The sequence below is a fragment of the Lineus longissimus genome, chromosome 9 (assembly GCF_910592395.1).
Source record: "Lineus longissimus chromosome 9, tnLinLong1.2, whole genome shotgun sequence".
Taxonomy (NCBI): Eukaryota; Metazoa; Nemertea; class Pilidiophora; order Heteronemertea; family Lineidae; genus Lineus; species Lineus longissimus.
The window spans coordinates 1,448,505-1,470,631 of record NC_088316.1 but is presented as its reverse complement, the minus strand read 5'-3'; the positions used below and the strand labels follow the sequence as shown (position 1 = coordinate 1,470,631).

Sequence of the window (22,127 nt, the reverse complement as noted above, 5' to 3'; positions counted from 1 at the left end):
TTTTCATTCGTGGTGTCCATTTTAGTAATGATGCACATTCGAGTCTTAATTTGCTATTTCTATCTTTCAATGTTTTCGCAACGCCCTGTACTAAATCAATGCATTAGAGATGTACAGTATGTTCTATATGAAATTGTAACATGATTTTACATGATAGAAACAACTAATTATATCACATGTATACATCATGATAAGCACAACTTTACTCAGAAGATGGTTAAATTAGAAAAATATCCTTTCAGCCTGCAGTACAATAGTTGAGTAGCTATGAACAAAATATTTTGTGAGAAAGAATGCTGGACGAACATAAATCTGGCCCAGATTGTTTTATGAAGTCAATACACTTTTACACTTTTTACTTTTAAGGGATCAGTGTATCGTAATATTAGTGTACCAGTGGTCAGTATACTGATAGTAACAGGGCAGAAAGTGACAGGGGAAACTGATACACTATTTAAACTGCGTCAAACTACTCTGGACCAATTTATGGTAGGCCTGTAGTCTATATGGCTATATTTTTTTACTCCTAGTTGCACTGTACATCATAATACACACAAAAGTTTTGCAAAATCTATATACTTTAACATTTACGGGCGTCGTAATACCAGTGTATCAGTGTTCCTTATCAAGTGTACCATACTGTAATATTAGTGTATCAGTGTTAGTTCACTAGTAGATGAGAGACACTGATACTCTACATGACGCTGCGTCAAGTTAGGGCATATTGGAAGGCAGACTCCACCCGCCCGCTCAGTCGAAAAAATTATTCAATTCTGACGCCCCAGGCCTGAGAAACAATATAAAACATATTCGAGTAGCTGGGGACATCTAGTGTCGTCTGGAGGAACCAAAATACCTTGAAAATTTAGGTCGTAGATGTATGATCTTTTTCTCAGTGGGAACCCAGTTAAGATCTAATCTACCCTTCATGACACTGCCCAAACACAGATCTGCCATGAGTAACAACGATACAAAGTCAACCTCGAATCGGGCATTTTCAGATGTATTTTGAATTTGAGAAACGTCAAATTATATTACAAGCTGCGGGCAAGATGTACGTGTACATAAATCCTGTGCATCCTACAGAGCGAGCACATCTTGTCACGTACAAATAACAACGCTACTAAGAATACTCCTAACTGATATTGTTATAAGTCCGTCTTCTCTACATTATGACAGGACTAATTCTCATAACACTCTCTACTATTTTCAAACACCTATGATACAATTTGAATAAATATTCCAACGCACGTCTAACAATCTTTTTAACTGAAGAAATATAATCTATGGTTACAAGTTGATTTATGAGAAAATAACATTTTTGTATCGTTAAGTGTCGACCTGAGGCTTGCGTCAATCCTTACATGGCAAACCCTGTTCTGTGGAGGAAAGGTTGTGACATTGTCCTGCCCAGGCAGAACAAAGTCACAACCTGTCCTCTCGTTGTGACAAACCATACATGTTTGGAGGCATCAATCCTTACATGCAAAGCCAAGTTCTGCAGAGAAGACAGGTTGTGACATTGCCTCACCTGGGAAGGACGAAGTCACAACCTGTCCTCTCTTTGAAACAAACCAGATGTTTGAAAACTCCCAAAGTTTTCATGTGAGACAAAACAGGACAGCGAAAAGATCAGGTTAGTTACATCCTTAGATTTTACAGGTACTTAGACAATGCATTTTCCTATCTCATACCAACAAAGCATATACAATACTTTCATTTTCCAACCAATACCATAAGGTACCGATAACCTACAAAGGCCATTGGAAGTCTATATTAAAACAACTACTCATACAAAGCCCTAATTTTGAAACACCTTTCAAGAAACAAAACATTTGCATGGCAGCTAAAGTCTATTATATGTACAGCTTGAAAGTACAGTGGAACCTCCCTTAGCGGACACCTCTCCATTTAGGACAACCTCTCTATTAAGGACACTAGTACAAGTTTTGGTCCTAAATTGTTTCCATTCATTTTGACCTCTCTAATCAGGACAACCCTCTATTAAGGACAGCACTTGCCAGTTTGGAGGGTGTCCTTAATGGAGAGGTTCTACTGTATGTGGTGTTTTGTGGAGATATATACAGTGGCATATTGGAGAGTAACATGTGACCCGTGCAGTTTTAATCTATGTCAGGATCGATTGTAAAATTATGTTTTATTTGAGCTTTAGACTTATGCAACATTATCGTTTTGTCATCCAAAGCCACATGATTGTCGTCAAGTGTTGCCATCTACATGAACAACCCGAAACGTGATGGTAAAATGAGGCATTGTTTGTAATGAGATTCTGCGTATTCTCAAACATCATGTTATGTCGAATAAGTGTCAATTTGCCAATTCCTCAAGCAGGAATTTGGGACTGCTGAACAGGAATTGGCCAATCAGGAGACAGCTATCATACTTGTTTGGCTCAGAAAGCACACCATGGTGCTTACATGGCTTCTGATTGGTCAATACCTGAGCAGAAGTCAAACCTGCTTGAGGAAATTGGCGTTTTGTCATACGTTGCTCCTACTTAGTATCTAAAATAGCATCTTTTATAAACAACAACAACAACAGCAACAAACGTTTAAAAAATTACGCCAATTAAAGTTATTCCCAGTGCGCATCATCTTTCTTTTTCACCATCAGGAAGGTTTCTAAGTCGCCCTTGCCTTTGACAAAGACGGGGCCGCGATATTCAAATTCAAACATGTCGGACAGTTGCTGGGAAACATCCTTCGTTACTTGGATACGCCACTGGCATCCGGTGGAATACATCCTACTTGCCACATTCACCGTATCCCCCCAGATGTCAAAGAGAAGCTTCGTTGTTCCGATGACACCCGCGGTCACCTCGCCAGTATTGTATCCAATCTTCAAGATGAAGTCAAAGTTGAAGATACTCTCGTTGAACCGCTCCATGACCTTCAACATGTCATTGGAGAATTCCATCAATGCGTACAGATGCGCTAACTCCATTTTGTTTTGTGCTCTGCTCTGTTCGTTTAATCCAGACGCAGCCATAAACGTGCTGCTTATCGTTTTGATTTTCTCGACATCCTTGTATTTCTGCAAATTCAACAGCTCCTCGAAATCGGCGACCAACTCATTGAGTACGCGGAGAAATTCTAATCCACCCTCAAACGATTCATCGTACATTTCGTCGAAATTAGTAATACATGCGAAAATCACACCGACGTGCTTATGATTACGAGAGTACTTCGATGTGAGCTTCAATTGCTCCGATACGTGCTCAGGGATGATGTTATGAAGTAGCCAATCAGCTTGCTCCTTTGCATCTTCCATTTTCATACGATCGTTGGCGGCTTCCACGTCTCCGTGGAAACCGAGACGGTAAGTGATCTCAAATTCACGATTCAAGAACCACACCAGAAGCAAAATCAACAACATATCCAAGATAGCTTCGAAACGTAACGCATGTTGTCCGTGGAATAGTTGCTCCAGCACGGTGTCGGAAAGATTTGATCCGACAGTGCTATAGACAGGAAGTGGAGTCGTAAAGTTTGCAAGCATCTGAACATCAGCAGACGGTGCTAGTTGACAGACTCCGATTCCAAGAAGAATCACCAGGATAATCCCTGCGACAGTCGCCAAGACAGATTTCATCCACATGCTGTACATGGTGAAGTTACAATAGTGCATCAATGCTGTCACGATCAAGTAACAGAAATACGACTGCGTGATTGTCCACCGCGTGAACATCACGCACGAGAAGTTAGAATAGACGGCCGCGACCGGAATCGAAGAGATGAGGACGCCAAGGAAGTGACGTGGATACCAGTTGGACAGAAACTGCGCAAACTTGCTCTCGAAATTCATAACACGCGGGAAGCATATATGAAGAATCAACGGCGTGACACACAGCAGCTCCAGGATTAACGACATCACAAACACAATGATCCACGAAATCTGAATCTCGAATCCGATGAAACAGCAGATGGAAATCATGACGAAAATCAACAACGAGACGATCATATCGAGCATGGCGCTGAATCGTGGCGCAGCGAAAATGTTCGTATCCATGTCGTCCTCTAAGTAGTGATCACGGTATTCCCACTCGAGATCCGGGTTGATGAAGTTTAACGTGCACTGGTTAATCGGTGGTTTGTAGAAGTATTCCTGCGACGTCGTGTCCTCCTCGATGCATTTGATCAGCTGTTTGTCCGTCTGGTCGTTCATTTCCTGCATCTGCTTTACGACGCTCGGCATCATCACACCGCCGTTTTCTTGCGTGTCTGTAAAGATAACAAACTCGTCAATCGACCGCGGCTACTTTTACGCCCGTCACGTGATCTACAGCAGAACCTCTCTATCAAGGACACCCTTGGGACTTACCAGTGCTGTTCTTGATAGAGAAGTGTCTTGACTACAGAGGTCAATATGAGTGGAAAGGACAGGTTTGGGACCAAAACTAGTGTCCTTAATAGAGAGGTGTCCGCTAAGAGAGCTTCCAACGTATTTCCTTTACCAAATAGGCCATTTTACGCGAGTTCTCATTTCAGTTGAACTAATTTAGTTGTACACTGGTTCTTGCCAAGGTGGAAGTTCTTGCCAAGGTGGAAGTGCGTATGCACTCTTTTTTTGCCCAGGTGGATCGTTGATTAGTGCAACCCAGTGTCTTCAGATAAGGAGATATTTACTGTATAATAAAGACTGGAATAGAAGTTCCAAATGCCTATAGGGGCGTCCTCAATTCCACTAAATCTACCTACCCTTTTGCTCATTGGCGAGAGCCTCGTCACTACCAAACTCACTGCCTCGACGGTGGAGTAATGCAGCGGCATTCTCATTGTTTACATCACCCTGGAATACGCGAGAAAAACAATATAAATATCTAGCGTAAAGAAAGGCAAGGTCTTTAGTTAAATACATCCACTGACAATTTTGAATAGCATCATTGCCCCCCCCCCCCCCGACACACACACACTTTTAGTTCTTCAATATATCAATGCAAAGTGCCAGAGATCTGACCTGAAACCAAACATCTGTTGTACAAGGTAAGGGGGTACAATTATAGGTCAGGCAGGTCACCAAATGGCTTCTTCTCATAAACTTGTCCCACAGCAATTATACATTTCTCTTAAAGTGTTATGTAACCACCCCAAATGTTTCTCAACAGATTATAACCTCGGTCAATGACAATCGACTGAGCACGGTTGGGAGGGCAGAGGTGCTAAGGCACCAGGATTATGTTATATTTTATTTTCTGATATCTTTATATTTGACTAATCTTAACCTCTCTAGTCTTGCCGACTGATACTAGCCGGGTGCAGATTCTAATTCATGGTCGATTTCAAAGAATTTTTCACAAGCAACTACCATGTTCATGTCCTCAATTAACACCACGTAGATCTACGTGGCCAATTCCCTCCCTCTTTGAGCTGGTTATCGGAGTCTAATGGACTTCATGAAAGAACTACGCCATCGCCATCTTCAGGGCAAGGCAGGAACTGAAAAGACCAAACGGTATTTTCAGTTCCTACTGTGCCCTGAAGATGGCAATGGCGTAGTTCAGAACTTTAAATGACTTCATGAAAGAACTACGCCATCGCCATCTTCAGGGCAAGGGAGGAACTGAAGACCTTTTCTTGTCTTCTCAGTTTCTCCCTTGCCCTGAAGATGGCGATGGCGTAGTCCTTTCAGGAAGTCCACGAGACTCCGATAACCAGGGGGGATTTGGCCCACGCAGATCTACGTGGTTCGGCGCTGAAGGTGTTAACTTTACTTTAAAATCAATCTGATCTGATCCTGATTCATGACTGATATCATCTAATTATTCATATTTTTGGTCACTATCTCTGGCTTCATCAGAAGTGTTAAAGATGGCAGTTCCAGCTGTACAGACAACAGCACCAGTCTGTCTCATATATTATGCTAATTTACCCTCCCCCCCTCCCCGTTTTCATGAAGGGAGAAATTGTCAAAGCAGTCAGTGCTGCCATCTGATGTCACCATAACACACTACCAAGGACATCAGTACTCGGGTCAGCTACTGTGACGTAAAGATCAGGGTGGAACAAGACATTACTTAGCACATCTGCTCGCACAACAATAACCATGATATATTACCAGTCATTAAACACATTTTCTAGCTATTTTGATGTCCTGCTGTTTGGGGGCAATGACCTGACAATTGACTTCTTGTTTGTGATTATTAAATATTTAAGTCAAATATTCAACTGAGCAGACGAATTAAAAATAGCACAATGACATGCAACCGGCCATTCTAAAATAACAAAATATCTAAAAAAAATTTGAGAGATTTTAATGCAACACATATAAATTTTTGAAATAAACTGATCAACTGATAAATTTGCAATCATTCTTTCAAGGTTTGCAGTAGAACCTCTCTATTAAGGACCCCTCAGGACAGACAAGTACTGTCTTTAATAGTGAGGTGTTCTAATTAGAGAGGTCAAATTGAATAGAAACTACCAATTTGGGACCAAAACTAGTGTCCTTAATAGAGAGGTTGTCCTTATCAGAGAGGTGTCCGCTTAGGGAGGTTCCACTGTATTTGTATTGATGGTGTCTAATCCTGTCAGCAATGCTGTATGCATTCTTTATTTAAAGTTACATTCTGGTGTGAGATAAGCACATAACTGCGTCCTTTTCACAGGCGGTGATCTCCCAGTTGGTTAGACATGTTAGTATCCCTCACACCGCCTGTGAAAACATGGCAGACAAGCGCAGAATCCCCAATACGCCAAAATTGCAGAGTGTTATTTTACCAGAAGCACAGCAAATGCATTATTCTGAAAAAGGTCGCAACTTGCTCTAATTTTTATAATGCAATAGCTGGCCGTCAAACTGCATAAATTATGCAAATTACCTGTGTCTCCATATGATTAGTTATCATTTGAGTCCGCAGACTCGATTTTCTGACCGGCTCAGGACTTGGTACCTAATTAACGATAATTAATACCAAGCGTTATATGACTGCAAGGTGTGCGTGTGTTATGCAGTGCGCCACCTAGCTAGTGGTTGGTGAATGAGGAAGCTTAGTATGCAGATCGAGCAGCGTCACAGGTGCGTCATAGATGCGTCATAGATGCAGGTGTGTTTTTGGCGTTGTCATAGTTGTGTTGGCTTACTGTATGAAGCGAGTGCGTTATGGTTCCTTTGGCCAACAAAATCACAGAGGAATTATGCCCAAGTGAGTTGCAAAGAGCCTCGAACGCCATGGGCCGATTCGAAACATCCAATCTCGTCCCCAAGTAGACCCTCTGAAGTTTACATTGCATCACTTATGCACTGATTTGACACAAGGAACGAGTTGATTCTGGTAATATAGCAGGAGAACTACTTTCCAAACGAAACAAGGGAGCGAGATTTGGCGACATCCTGGTGACCTCTGAGCCAGGAATCAGGGCAGCACTGCAAATGATCTATTAGTCTGATAAGAGGCAGTTTTGGGGTATCAACCTCCAGCACCGACATCATTATTTTGCTGGTTGAAAAATCATGCATTTGTCCTGTATATGACATGGTAGTTTGCACCTCATTACCATACAGTAAACACACCACAATGACTGATGGAAGAACTTTATAATAGTATGGTGCAAATTTGAAGATCCTATTTCTAACATGAACGCATATGGACAAACTGGGAACTATCAAGCGTGATGTGGACGAGGGTTGGGTGTTTTCAAGTCAAATTTTATGCTCAGATGCAAAGTTTTCTATTAACAAGCATTCTGACACTGAGAATTGGTCTCTTTTAAGAGAGCAGCAGTTTCCATTTGGTCATTATTGTTTGATCTCTGATTGAATTACCCTACGCCTGGAATCACTGTGTTCATCAGTTTGTATTGTTCTGTTTAAGGGGAGTATGTCCATCAATCTCGTCCCCAAGTAGACTCTCTAACATTTAGACTGCCTCACTTATGCACTTATTTTACCCTAGGAATGCTACCCCAAAAATCGGAATCGCTCCACAAATATATTTTTTTAAAATTTGAAATTCAGTTCCATTTTTACCCTGAAGATGGCAATAGTGTTGTTTCAACAAGATTTTGGTGGTATCAGCTTTATAGATTTCAGAATGTTATGTTATGTTTAAAAGAAAATTAATTAATTAAAAAATTTAAAGATACTAATCATATCAATCAAGGTGAATAATTTGAGGAATTAATCTGAGAATTTTTTTGTCTCACCCTGTGTACTTGAGGTAATTGCTGAAGTAAGGACAAGAAACATGAAGAGAATCAAACCACTGAAGGAAACGGAGGATAGGAAAAAACTTCAAACCTGGAGTCAAGGTTGTCTGTCAGCAGGTGAGAGCTTTTCTTATACCCCCAAAGATAATGCGGTGAACAAGCAGACTAATTGGGTGCATGCAACTGATAGAACAGCATGCAACATTAGCAGCGGGAGTGCAAGCAAAGGTGGAAAGAGCGAGCATGATTTTGACAGAAATTATTTCAGAGCAGTGTTGAGAAATGAAGTATAGAAAGTGCCCAAAAAGGACTGAGAAAACACATGAACATTTCAAAATTTGCAGCCACTGTGAAATTTGCTCTTATTCTGAACATGACTTTCACATTCCAAATTGGTCAAGAGTGTTAAACCATGCATATTGATATAGGTGCTGAACCTATTTTTGAACTTAAATCTGCATCAGTCCTTTGTGAGTGAAAGAAAACATTCATCAAGTAAGGTAAGGAGGTACAATTATCGTCCCAGTACAACTATAGCCTATGTGTGCATTAATGTCAACTGCTTTCTCACAGTAGGGGCTGTACCAGGGGTATAACAGTACCACTCTACCTTAGAGGAATCTATGGAGCTTCTCAATCTATACTTGGATTCAAACCAAGGTCATTTGGTAATGGGCATAATCAATGTCAATCACTCACAGTAAACCCTACTTATTGACACACTAGAGTAACATTTTATGATCAATGGAGAAACATTTCAGTGCATCAGTTCTTCCACAAGTATCTAGGTGGCAGCACTGTGATTACAGAGCTTCACCAACTTCAAAAAGACTCTCAAAGGATCAGCCTTAAAGGGGTAAACCTGCAGTTGCCATCATCATTTCAGGTACATGTAGCACCTTCTCCTCGGTGAGGAGGTTCACTCATACATATTGCAAGATCATAATCAAGAGAAGCTCCACAGACAGACAGAAAGGTTCATCTGACCAGCTCTGGCTAAAGGTTACACGTGTGAACATTTTGGAAATGAGTCATTATTATGAGATGATTCCTTACACAATTATCTTTACAATGATATACGATGACAATCTCTTAGGATTGACTGAGATATATCAACTTCGTAACACATCAGTCATGGGTTCAGTCAGTCAAAAAATGCTCATTTTTTCCCCCTTTTCCCCAAATGCAACATGAGCATCCCTAAGCCAGAGCAAGTCACATATGATATTCTACACAATCTACACTTAAAACCATTTGAAGAACTCAGAACAGTTACTGATTAAATCTAAATTACGCATTCGCACACTAATTGTCTTTACTAAATCAGAATCTACGCAAAAATCTATTTTCTGTTAAGTATGAGTGTTGAGGCTTTGCAATAGTAACAGGAAGGTCATTGCAGTGATCTAGTTTTCAATAAAGATTCACTCATCTTTCCTAGGTGACATGTTACTTCAGATATCATACAAGGAATTCCAAGAAAACTTTGCGTCCATTGTGAATTTTTTTCACATGACACTCGTTGCCCGGTCCAACGCGTCCGGTCTCACAGGAAGTTGCAAGATCTGACGAGAACCATAAGTCCTGAAGAAGCCACTGTTGACAATGGTAAAACTGTTGACAATGGTAAAACTATTGACAATGGTAAAACTGTTGACAACTGTAAAACTGTTGACAACGGTAAAACTGTTGACAACGGTAAAACTGTTGACAACGGTAAAACTGTTGACAACGGTAAAACTGTTGACAATGGTAAAACTGTTGACAATTTCAAGTAAATTCGAATCCAGTGAACAGACTGCACTTCTTAAATTTAGTGTCAAATCACCTGGATGACTATAAAAGGACTGACTAGGACTTTCACTCTGTTCATTACGTTTTGGCTACACTCCGATTGTTAAGAATTTTGGCAAAATCTTCTCCTTTATGAGAATTTATACAGGAACAAAATTTCTCATGGAACTTCCGTGCTGTATCTGAAGTAATGAAAAGCATAGAAGGCGTTGCATCACTCTGACGCCAACATCAGACCCCCTGCATACCTTGCCCTGTTCAGATCCGTCCTCACTCGCGCTATCGTCATGGAAGTCGTCTTTGAAGGACTGCGGTCGGCTGTCACTGGTCGATCCGACTTTTGGTTTGCGCCCGATGATGAAATATGTCTTGATGACTGGAAATATGAAGCAAAGGATTAATAATGATGATCCATGGACTCCTTAACTGTCCAGCAGGTAGACCAAAATCATGTCCATGCAGTGGTGCCCTCTTTACAAAGTTGATGTGAACTAGATTTGACAAGCAGTTCACTGCTGACAGTTATGGCCATCTATTGATCATTTACAACACTACGATGTCTTCACTACTGATTTCTGATCTTGACAACTTAAGCACATGCACACAAGCAATTTAACGACCAAAATCGCTGTTTGCTGTTGTCATCACAAAAGCCTGTGATAAGAATCAGTGGTCGCATTATCCTGCAATCAATATCAAACATAGCCTGCAGATAAGAGATATTTTTATTGCAAAAAGCAACAACTATAATCGCAGGTCGTAGCGATTACACTTCCTAGTTTGTGGGGTGCCATCAAATCTCCCTCGCATTTGTGCTCCACTCTTTAGCAACACTTCTTCGCGAGCTTGCGGTGAACGTTTTTTGTCCTTACCCAGGTCATCCTGTACGTGTCTTATCGTGTAGCGATTCGTCGACGCATCATAATCCTCAGTCAACACCTTCACCACTCGGTCATCTGGAAAGAAACGGAAGAAACTTTATATATTCAAATGACCTTGAGAGCAATTTGAAGGTCAAAGGTCAGCTAGAAAGATCGCTCTCAGAAATGCTGATGTTTCGCAAAAATAATGACGAAATTGTTTGACATTGGTGCTAACTAAGTCACAAGTCCGTTGTATATAGTTATGTAACCTTAGTAATTAAGGTTATCTCTGCAGCTAGATGTAATTTCTGTAACATTGTATAGAATATGTAACAGATGCATATGTATCCCTACGACAAATTCATTCCCTCCTGATCGAATATGCCAGGCTGACAAGAAGAATCTTGTGCGTCTGTTGACCTGGAATATTGCCGGTATTGTTGTCTCTCAGCGGTTTTGCGATGATCAGAGCGGAAACCCCCTGGTGACCATTTCACGCTCTGTCAACGTAAGCTATGACAGGCGTATTCTCCTGAGACTCGTCCGTCATGCCGGCACATCTAAAAACTCATTTTACGTTTTTCCGGAATGATCAGAAATGCGGGAAGCATGATGTGTGGAAGCTTCGAACCTGATAGGTTCAGATGAGTTCAATGTCATACATCTGGGTCCAGAAAATCCTTAAAATAATTGTGCGTAATTGAAATATACAGTGTAACCTCTCTATTAAGGACACCCTTGTGACTGACAAATGCTGTCCTCAATAGAGCGGCGTCTTGATAAGAGAGGTCAAATTGAATGGAAACAACCAATTCGGGACCAAAACTAGTGTCCTAACTAGAGAGGGTGTCCTTGATAGAGAGGTGTCCACTAAGGGAGGTTTACAATGTAATTCCTTACCACAAACTATCCCAAGCAGAGATGCTTGAAAACTGAGTGCTAGTCCTGATATGACATTTTGTTGAAGCACCATAAAAGATTTTAAGGAGCAGACTTTCAAATGAAACAACATCGGCTAACATCACCTGCTCTGCTTCTTTAATGGATTTTACTGGAATCAGGCAGACGTCATACTCCTAATAACATTTCACAGAAAGTCCTCCTCTCTGATGATCCATCATTTTAATGGACAAAGTAATAATCAGCTGCAACATTTTGAAGTCTTCATTTAAAACAAGACAATTTTGAATTGTTTTTAACCCTTCTGTGTGCAGCGGCTGATTTTCTGTCGTAAAGTGAGAGGTTTGAATTGGTTGAATTTTGAAAACAGCATTCCGGTAAGCTGTTCTACTGTCCCCCCGGTTTGGGATAAATAGATTCCATTCCTGGCCACCAATAACTCACTTTAAACTTCTTAGATTCATCACATCAATACGACCTAATGATTTTCACCACTAACTGACACATCAATGAGCGCTGTCAAGATATTCACTTTTTTACCTGCGAAGCGAAGCTTCCACCGTTCAACAAGCTGTCAATCATTCTGCGTGATTGGCAGTCGACTACTTCATGTTTAAGAGTGAATGAAATCGAGAATTGGTTGCTTAAAGGAGAAGTGTCCCGAGGTAAATAAGTAGCTCCTTCCAGTTCATTTCGCCTATAGACGGCTAGTTTTACGAAGTATGTCGTTGATAAATGCCAATATCACCTGTGGCAATATTCGCTCCGTCTGAGCTCACCAGGAACACCAATCAGAAAGAGGAGAAAGAAATATGGAACAGATTTTATCGATGTCCTTAAAAGCGTTCCCAACCATTACCTAAGCTCACAGGATTAAAATATACTCGGCCTGATCCAATATCTTTTTTCCTTTTTATCTTCTGTCAATAAATATATCAGGTTTGGCATGTTTTTGTGTTGGGTCTGTCTGAACGTTATATTAGACTGCCTTGGGAGAAAACTTCATTTGCAACTGATACTAGCGATATTCTTTTTTCTCTCAAATGGCATTTTCCATCAAACATGGAACTAACAGTATCGAATTCTCACTTTGCATCAATAGTCTTCGCACGCACTGCTCGAGACTAACGCTAACGCCACAGTTGTTGATTACATTTCGCTCTTCACTGAGTCGTTACCGGTGAACAATAGGTGAACCCAACGAATCCCCTCGGCAGGAAATGAGAGCTAAAGACCATGCCATTTTTTCTCCATCGTCATGACGACAGAGGAAATGGAAAGAAAATTCATGACTTCGACGGCCGTTCATGTTACGATTCCTTATGAAAACAGCCAATGGCCTTATGACATTGCTAAGTGGTTGGGCGAGACTTCACTTATGGCCGGAAGTCGGCGCAATCTTGAGCCAAATGTAATCATGGAAGGTGAGAGTAGACTAGTCCTGGACTCTTTATACTTATGAGTATAAAACCTGGTATTGGTTCTGTTCTGTGTGTCCTTTGGTAGGATGCTTCACTCAAATACTCCACACCTCGTGAACTTAGCGCCACCAAGAGGGGACTAATGGTATTAGGCTAACTTGGAAAATGATGGGTCAAAGTGTCAGTTCTTTGTTTTCAACAGAGCAGACTCCCACCCTTGAAATTGGCATTCACTTCATTTTGAAGGCATTCTAATGCCTTTAGGATTTCTAGCCAAAATGGTGGTACCTGTGGTCAATCCTTAACCAGTAAGCCATCGCACTCCACCACTCCACCACCTCTCACACCAGACCACTTTCTCTCTATCCACAATATCTCACTTGGCTCAAGAATCTATACTTTGATGTGCGCGTCTTCACTCAGAGCCTTGGAACATATCAATTTCCTTAGCTGCTATGTTCTGTGAGGTTTTAATCGAAATGGATACTCTCGATATGAATTATATGCTGGGAATAAAATTAGATTGCGTGTGATTAAAGGTTGGTTCTGTTTGATGGATATGGCTGTGCCTTCAGGCGCACGCATTCAGAGTTTTACTTTTAAGTAGATTTATGACTGTACGTTGTGAAGTTCAGCACATTTGATATCAACACTAAGGAGCCTCATAGCCTGGTGGTTAACACTGCTGGCTACCACGCAATAGGGCCAGGGATCAATCCCGGGGAGAACCCAGGACTGTATTGTGACTCCGACTTCAGCCAGAGGTAGAGTCCACACAAGCTACTCATGTTTCTCACTTGGTGGGGTCTTTAACCTGCCCTGGCATAGACACCAGGTACAAGGAACCTCAGTTTTACATCTCTTTCAAAGGTCTATTAAACTACACTGTAAGTAACCTGCATAACATTTGGTTCAACTCCTGCATTTTCTGTTTAAAATCACCAAAATTCCACGTGCGAAACAGACTATAGCAGGCACTGCCATTTTTACCAAAGTGATGCTCACCGTCGCCATGGCGATGTACTGCAACAGGAACCAGCAAGAAACAAGATTGAAGTCCGATCCGGTCATCACCGAGATAAAGTGGAATTAGAGAAAACTCGTCATGAACAATTTTAAATGTCATTTCACGTGCTTGGCCAAATCAGAACTAATCGGTCTTCGCCAAGTGAACTTGTGGGATTGCCTGGCATTCTGAATTAGATTTTGTTGACGGCATGAGAAGTCACAAGATTTGTGGAGACAGTTTATGTTTGTGGAGCAGTATAAATTTTAAATCAAGATACTTTGACAAGATGTAAAAAGAATTGGTTCGCCATTCACGGGAAAAACAAGCAGTGAATTTGTCTCCATGTTCGATGCAAATCGTGCTTAAAGAACCTGGTCCTCAAAGGGTTAGTACAATGCAGCGTGTCTTCACCATAATGATTCATTACACGGTAATCTACATCGGGACAAATGAAGCTCTCTCATAAAAAGCAAAGCGGCCTCATCACATGGATGATGTCATAAAACATGCAGCCAGAACATGAATAATTCAGACTTATTCGTTACGGTGCCATAATTTCTCCATCTGTGGTATGATATAGGTCCAGTATCACCTCCAAGGCTCTGCCTTATGTTGACTGGTTGTGACGATGTTGGAGAAAATACGACATCGCACCCTGCAATTTTTGTATAGATGCCATCAACAGCGACACCTTGGACAGAAAATGGGATGCCACTAAAAGTCCAAAATCAGGAGGTCAGTCTGTTCGACACTTGGAAAGATCATGTTTTTTGCTGCCAAAAAACGCCTGTAAAAATCCAACAGTTTGCAGAAAAATAGTCAGATCACTAAATTTTTAATCATATGACACCAATGGAGGGAGCGAAAACAAGAATTCGACTGCTTTAAAAAAAGGCTTTATCCAATCTTTTATGAAACCTCCTTGAGGCTGACATTCTCACATCGGCACAACAAACGTGGGGAAAATGTCAATAACCACTCCTCCTCACATCCATTCTCCAAGAGACCACCTCACAGTCGAGCTCGAGAAAGGGTATCGCAACCCCGAGGCTTCCTTATCAGAATAGTCACCTGCCGAAAGAACCATCGCAGAATTTAATTACCATCTAATGCATTTTCTATCAGGATACCCTAACGTAAAATATGCACAATTTTATCTGATTTAACGCATGCCTTAGCTTGCGGAAGAGCCCTTCCTCTGGCAATGCCGGTGGTGCATATCTTTCTTAATCAGAAACCCTTTCCTAAAAAATTGTAACAAGAGGCCCAATGGCCTGGAGCTCAGCTGACAGATAGCATCAAAAGACTCACATGCTCTCCACAAATACTTTAAACCGGTAACCGGAAAAACGCCGACCGACCGACCGACCGACTGACCGACTGACCTGCCAACCTACCGTCATATGCAGTATCCCTTTCGCTTCTCTATAGCACATGTATGTGTAGTGCCCAGCGCAATGGACGTGATGGAGTCCGACGTGTCTGACAGCAGCATCTCCAGTCAATTATACCGGGAAAACGAGCCCACGCGGTAAGGAACTGATAACGATACTCTAAAGATATGCTTTGTCTACATGGTCGGTGGATATAAAAACATGATTTGGGCCTATGTAGTTTTTCTACTCGAGTGTCTCGACCGATGCAATGCATGAACTGCAACGCGCAACATGCATTTGTTGTCATTTGACCAGCTTACGTGCGCTTGTTTACAATTTCATTTCATATGACCTGCTATCGTGGATTGGATATATCACATTGACTTATGAGTAGGTTGGCAGGTCAGTCGGTCGGTCGGTCGGTCGGCGTTTTTCCGGTTACCCTTTAAACCTGGTAATATAAGCATGGTTTCTATAGTTTCTCACCGTTTACCTCAGAAAGGGTGCGAATAGCCTGAGGGTTTTATTGGAAATGTCCTCCTCTTGTAACTCTCAATCTCATTACAATCTAATGCATTTTCAATCAGGGTTTGAGTAATATATGTAGCAGATGGGTGAGTGTGCCCCCTAGCAGGGCATAACACGACGGAACTATTGACAGTAGATCTCAGTAAACAGATACCTACTGTGTTCATCAAAAACAATATCGGAACTTCCCAACGCAACCAAATTAGATGCAATAGCAGCATCGAATTGCTGCTGAGAAGAAATGCTATCCATCAATACTGAACTGCTTGCCCATGTCATAACCATACCCGGCCCTGATTGGAGGAAATAAACGTCTAACGAGCATTTGGCCTCGGTAGTCAGCGGAATGGTAAGATAGATTGACTTATCATGATTGCATCAGTTATGTGCGGCGCTGACCACTGCCATGGGTCCTCAAGGTGCCGTATCACAGAGAGATCGTGATTTTTGCGACAAACAGAGATGAATCTTTTTATCATGATTTTTTTGCCTTTGATCTGATGATGATTGGAGAACGGAGAAAGCTAAGTTACCCTGACTGCATCAGCTGTTTGCTGCTCTGGCCAACACCGCAGGGTCTTATAGGCGTCAGATTCCGTGATGATTAGAGTCTATAGGGAAGAAACATCAAATAAGAATTCACCCTCATATCAGCAGTCAGCCTCTGTGCAACACTGACTGATGCCATTGGCTCTTGGAAGTTGCGCCTTTCATGATGAAGAAATCAAGATTTTTCAGTGAATGCCACAGAGGTTTTTACTCTTTTGGTAGTTAGATTCGATGATGATTGATGATGATCGGAGTTTGTAGGAAAAAGCGTCTAACAAGCATTTGGCCTCAGCAGTTAGCCGGTAGAGTAAGACAGATTGGATTATCATGATTTCATTAGTTGTCCGCTGCACTGACTGAGGCCACAAGCTGGTTGGACGTTCCATCTCTCGCAACAGATAAAGCACGATTTTTCAGGGAATGCAATGAAAAGTTTTTATTCGTTAGTCAGTTTGATGATGATGATTGGGGTTTGGAGGCAACAACTGTCTAACAAGCAGTTGGCCGCAGCAGTTAGCCAGTATGGAAGAAAGCCACAGTAGACACACGCTACTTTCGCAACAGATAAATCAAGATTTTTCAGCAAACGCTACAAATTTTAAAAATTCTTTTGGCAGTTTGATGATGATTCGGGTTTGGAGGAAAGAAGCGTCTAACAACAATTTGGGCTCAGCAGTCAGCTGGTTTGGACAGATAGATTGAGTTAACACAATTGCATCCAGTGCAGGGTTTTCTCAAGGTAGGGTGGTATCAAGAAGTGTTTCCAGTGTATAGCACAAGGTAGGGTGGCCAGCCATTTGAGGTATGCTGGCCCTTTAGAAACCCTTTGCGAAATTCTAGAGCAAGGTAGGGTGGTGAGCTGCCTAGGAAGGGTGGGCCACCCTGACAAATGGCCTTGTGGAGAGTAAACCTGTTCACAAGACCATTTAATTGACAGCTCTCAGTCTCACTGAGTACTTTCTGATTGTACCATTAGTTATCCTGGACACAAGACCATTCCTTGGAAAGCTCTCAACAAGCACTTTCTGATGGTATCATTAGCAAACCCATTGACATGACCATTCATTGGAAAGGTCCCAATGAGCACATTCTAATGATACCATTAGTAAACCTGTCTAACTATTCATTGGAAAGCTCTTCCAATGGTACCATTAGTACACCTATTGGCATGACCATTCATTGAAGCTCTCAACGAGCACTTTGTGATGGTGCCATTTTTCATGAATGTCAAGGTAAAGTTTCAGTGAAGTATTCCAAAACTAACTCGTCTTATAAACAGTCATTGACCTTCACAAGGGGAAAATTTGTCCGGTCAATGACCCTTCTATCATTATCAATACCATTTGCATGACAATATATATTCAATATGATATGTCACCTGCCTTTGGTTTGTTTGCTTTGATCGTCAATCTCGTGAAATTACGTCCTGCCCTGAGTAATGAAGATAACCAAGCGCCATATAATCCTATTTTCCGACAACGTCATCCATAACCACGGAAACCGTGGCGCTCACGAAACATGCTGAGAGACCTGGGAAAAAATCCCCTCAGTTGACAACACACGGTTTTCAGAATCGCATTTGTGGTGACGTCAGAGCTAGCCTAGACGATAGCGCAGGAATTGAGAGGGAGGCTTTTAATGGCACTAACAGGGCATGAAATTGGTTAGCTGTTATAAGCTGAGAACAATTCTGTACGCGCATTGGTGCCTCAATGCATTGATATACTGGTGAAGTTGAAGTGACATGGACTGGTTTGTTCATTTCATCATCAAGCAATATCTGCTCCTTTTATATGGATTGATGGCGATATGTTGCTATTACGCTCAAGAAATCATAGTCTTGTCCATTTCTGCATATTCGGATCTCATCGGACTTGATGTTAGACTTAATGGTATATCATGAAAAAATGCACCTAATCCTTGAAAGAAAAATCTGAAAAGGGTGTCCTCACAAACATTTAGGGTTACGAAAATGAAATTGTGCAGTTTCACAACAACAGGTTTCTATCGATGACAGCAAAGTCTCTCGCAACAGCATCGATTCCACGAAAATTTGATTGGATTGAAACCAAGTTGATTCAAGAGACTCGGAACAGAATTACACTTTCAAATAAGCCACAAGCGAAATATCTCGAAGAGGTTTTATAAATCAGCCGCTTTATGTTACGTGAATTAGCAATTTTCCAATACTTAGCACAATTCTGTACTTTGCCGCGGGCCAGGTAGAAATGTTTTTTTCGAATGAATGTGTGACGGGAGAATCATTAAAATCTCAAAGCAGCGGCTATACTTAAGATTTGGACATGTTCAATTTCCTGGTTTTGGTTAATTCTGAAGTGCCGCTGTGGTGCAGTGGCTCAGACTCTCAGCAAATGGTGAAGAGGTCCCTGGTTCAAACCCCACAGTTGGCATGAGACTCTAAGCAGGTCTCGCTGTCTTTCTTGCCTAAATTCACCAAAGTGTATAAATGGGTACCCGTCAGAAAAGTTCAGGTTGTAGTGCTCACTGAGCAGGCCATCTGAGGCACTGAAAAGAAAGGCTCCAGGCAAGAACGAGATGAATTGTATAGTCGGATGCCAATAAGCACGATTGGTAATGTAGTTGATATCAGACTCTAAGCGACTGCTGTGAAAGGGTTAACTAAACGCCCAGAAACCTACAAACTTTTTCATTGAAAAGGCCGCAAAGCAGTCATTTAAACAGGAACTTGTCTGATCGTTTCTTGTTGGCCTCCAGCAAAACTTTGAAATACTTTTTTTCAATATCGCGACGTTCGGTTCTTGAATATATTTAGCTCTGTGAATCTGGGGAAACATTTTTATGAGGATGAGAAGGATTTTATCACCAAATAGGCTCAAGGAAGAATGTCTTGATGTTTTCACAAAGGAGGGAAGATGAAAGGGTTAAAACTGGTGAAATCCTGGGCATGTTTGACCATACATTGTCAGAGGGACGTTCAAAATGTCACCTCTGATCACAAGAAAACCTTTTACCTTGGGACATCCTGTATGGCGATCAATACAGGTATCATCACCTCTGATTGGTCAACGACCGGAGTTGCCACGGGAACAATGTCTCACTGCAAACCAAAGGACGGAAGCTTTCTAGACAAACTGTTATGCAAAGATACCCTGGTTTCATCGATATAAGACTGCTTACTAATTCGAAGTTGGTACAGAAACCAAACGAAAACATATAACCATCAGACAAAATGGCGTCGCCAACCCATTTTCACGCCAAATATATGTTGAATGCCACCAAACGACCAAGTGTGCATTTTGGGGACTGATTTGAATATTTATAAACGGTCTTAGATCGGTGAAATAAGAGTATTACATTATGCCAGGACAGTGGCATCTGTCTAAACAGTGCACCTATGATGACTCTGGCATACGAGATACGGTGGTATTTGAAATTGGTGACATCAGGAATTGCCATGCCCCAAGAGGACGGATGATTCCAAATGTCATCCAGCATCACCAAGGTAACGTAATGTCAAGGTGAGCATACGATAGCGGCGACGGCCGGTGGCATGTTTACGGAACTGTTACAAGCAGTATAATCAGCCCACGGGGGTCCACACTGACATCATCATATTGAACAGGATTGATATCAATAATTTGTAAGGTAGACCAACAGCTAGAAACTGCCAATTTTGCAAGCATTATATTTTCGCATATTAACTATAAATTTGTGGTTTGAAATAAATTTCGGAAAATTTTTGATTATTTTGATCGGAAAAACCACCAGAATATTCGTAATATGCCAAAGATTTTTTTTTTTTCTGAAAAATACATAGGCGCAAAGATTTTGCAGTTTTTAATATTAATTAAGTCAGGTTTACTATGGTGTTAGCGGTCCAGAATCATGTTTAATGAACCTTCATCAATTCCACCATCCAACTTTCACCAAGGCCTTTTGAGATTTTGGAGCCAAATTTAGTTTTTTCACCACGAATGCCGGGTTATATGGAGCAAACAGTTCATAACGTTCAAACCTAGTTTTCTCAAAATCACGTCAAACCAATGGAAACCTATCAACAGCAGCCACACGACCTCTGACCTTTTCACGCTGATTAAGCAGTATCGTGCCACGACAAATTACGCCCAGCTCCGATCAATCGGCGGCAGGACACAGACTGTCAGACTCAGATTCCGAAATGTTGACTTTGCGGTAGAGCCTGTAATAATCTCGAAGAGTCACGATGAAACAACATGTAAATGGATTGCGCGGAAGGGAAGAACTCAAATGTGGCGTTCAATTTCTTGTCATGCACAGACCATTATTTTGACTTGCTGATATCAAATTGATCTGACAAACTTTGATGCTCGATAGTATTCTCATAATCTTTTTCCGTAAACTATCAAATTTTCACATTCCTTAAATTTTGAGACTTGGAACTTGGCACATTACAAAATTTTGTATCATTATTTTTGCTTGAATAACCTGGATGGACAAAAAGATAAATCAGACCAGACACAGCTAAAGCTGCTTGGGGAACTATAAATGAAAGACTCACGAAGATTTGCCACTTTACAAAGACAGAAGCGGCTTATTCTTGTAGAAGACTGGTAATTATACAAATGATCGGTGTAAATGTCCCTCTCTTAATCCTTAGCCATTCATCTGATGTAGAATGGTTTCAGCCAGACATAAATTCTATCACAATCGGGGCCCAGGAGTAGCTGATGGTGATTTTATGCAGGCATTGATTCGAATGGACCTATAGCAAGTTTTATTATGGCAATTTCGATACGAAGGATGCTCAGTTTTGATCAACACTTGCGTTGACTTGTGCAACTCTACACTTTGCAGAAAGAACCGCCCATGAAAATTGTGCGGCTGACAGTACTTCTACTCAACGGTAGTATAGTTGTCAGGAGCTACAAGCATTTGAATTTAAACACAGCAACGCAAACATTGAAGATGAATTCCAATAGAGGTGATTATAACCGTTTGAATAGAATATGAATTGACATGGAAAACTTTCTCCCGGGATGATGTTTTCAAGGATTAAATCTCCATTTAATTTTCAAGAAAAACAGACAGATATGATTGAGTATTATTTTAAATCCAATATGTTTGTTTGAATTCCTTAGAAATGCTCGTAAAAAGCTAAAAATACTAAGTACATGCAGAGAAAAAATGGTAAGGAATATGTATTTTTTATTTGGTTTTCTCGTAAAACGATGTTATGAAAACAATTTATTGAATACCTTCAAGATATTCCTGCTTATTAGAACGCTTCCTTATAATTGTGATAATAACTTCAAAATTGTGATAGAAATGGATAGAGGAAAGTCTCATTATTTTTAGCCTTTGGCATTGCAATCGTTAATGTATTATCGTCTTAGTAATACAATGTCCCTGAGGACTTTGACAAAGTTTTAGTCATAATTGTATGGTGAATCATTCATCGTTAAGGATAACGGGCGCATACAAGCAGATAAATTACCAGTGAGACCTCATAGATAAGTCTCAAAATCATGTTTCAATCACAAAACCTATTAAACTTTGATCAT

At 41.0% G+C, this 22,127-nt stretch overlaps 1 protein-coding gene across 2 annotated transcripts in view; it reads right to left on the bottom strand.

Annotated features, from left to right (window-relative positions):
• Positions 1–22,127, bottom strand: part of LOC135493181 (adenylate cyclase type 9-like) — a 53,862-nt gene continuing 31,735 nt past the window's right edge. The window contains exons 2-6 of one of the 2 annotated variants that reach the window (XM_064780225.1): positions 10,832–10,915; positions 10,208–10,335; positions 6,839–6,910; positions 4,719–4,809; positions 1–4,241 (exon numbers count right to left, since the gene is read on the bottom strand). In XM_064780225.1, the coding sequence (XP_064636295.1) occupies positions 2,596–4,241; positions 4,719–4,809; positions 6,839–6,910; positions 10,208–10,335; positions 10,832–10,915 (2,021 nt within the window). In that variant the 3' untranslated portion in view covers positions 1–2,595. The remainder of the gene's footprint in view (positions 4,242–4,718; positions 4,810–6,838; positions 6,911–10,207; positions 10,336–10,831; positions 10,916–22,127) is intronic. The other variant, XM_064780226.1, reaches the window with a different exon arrangement.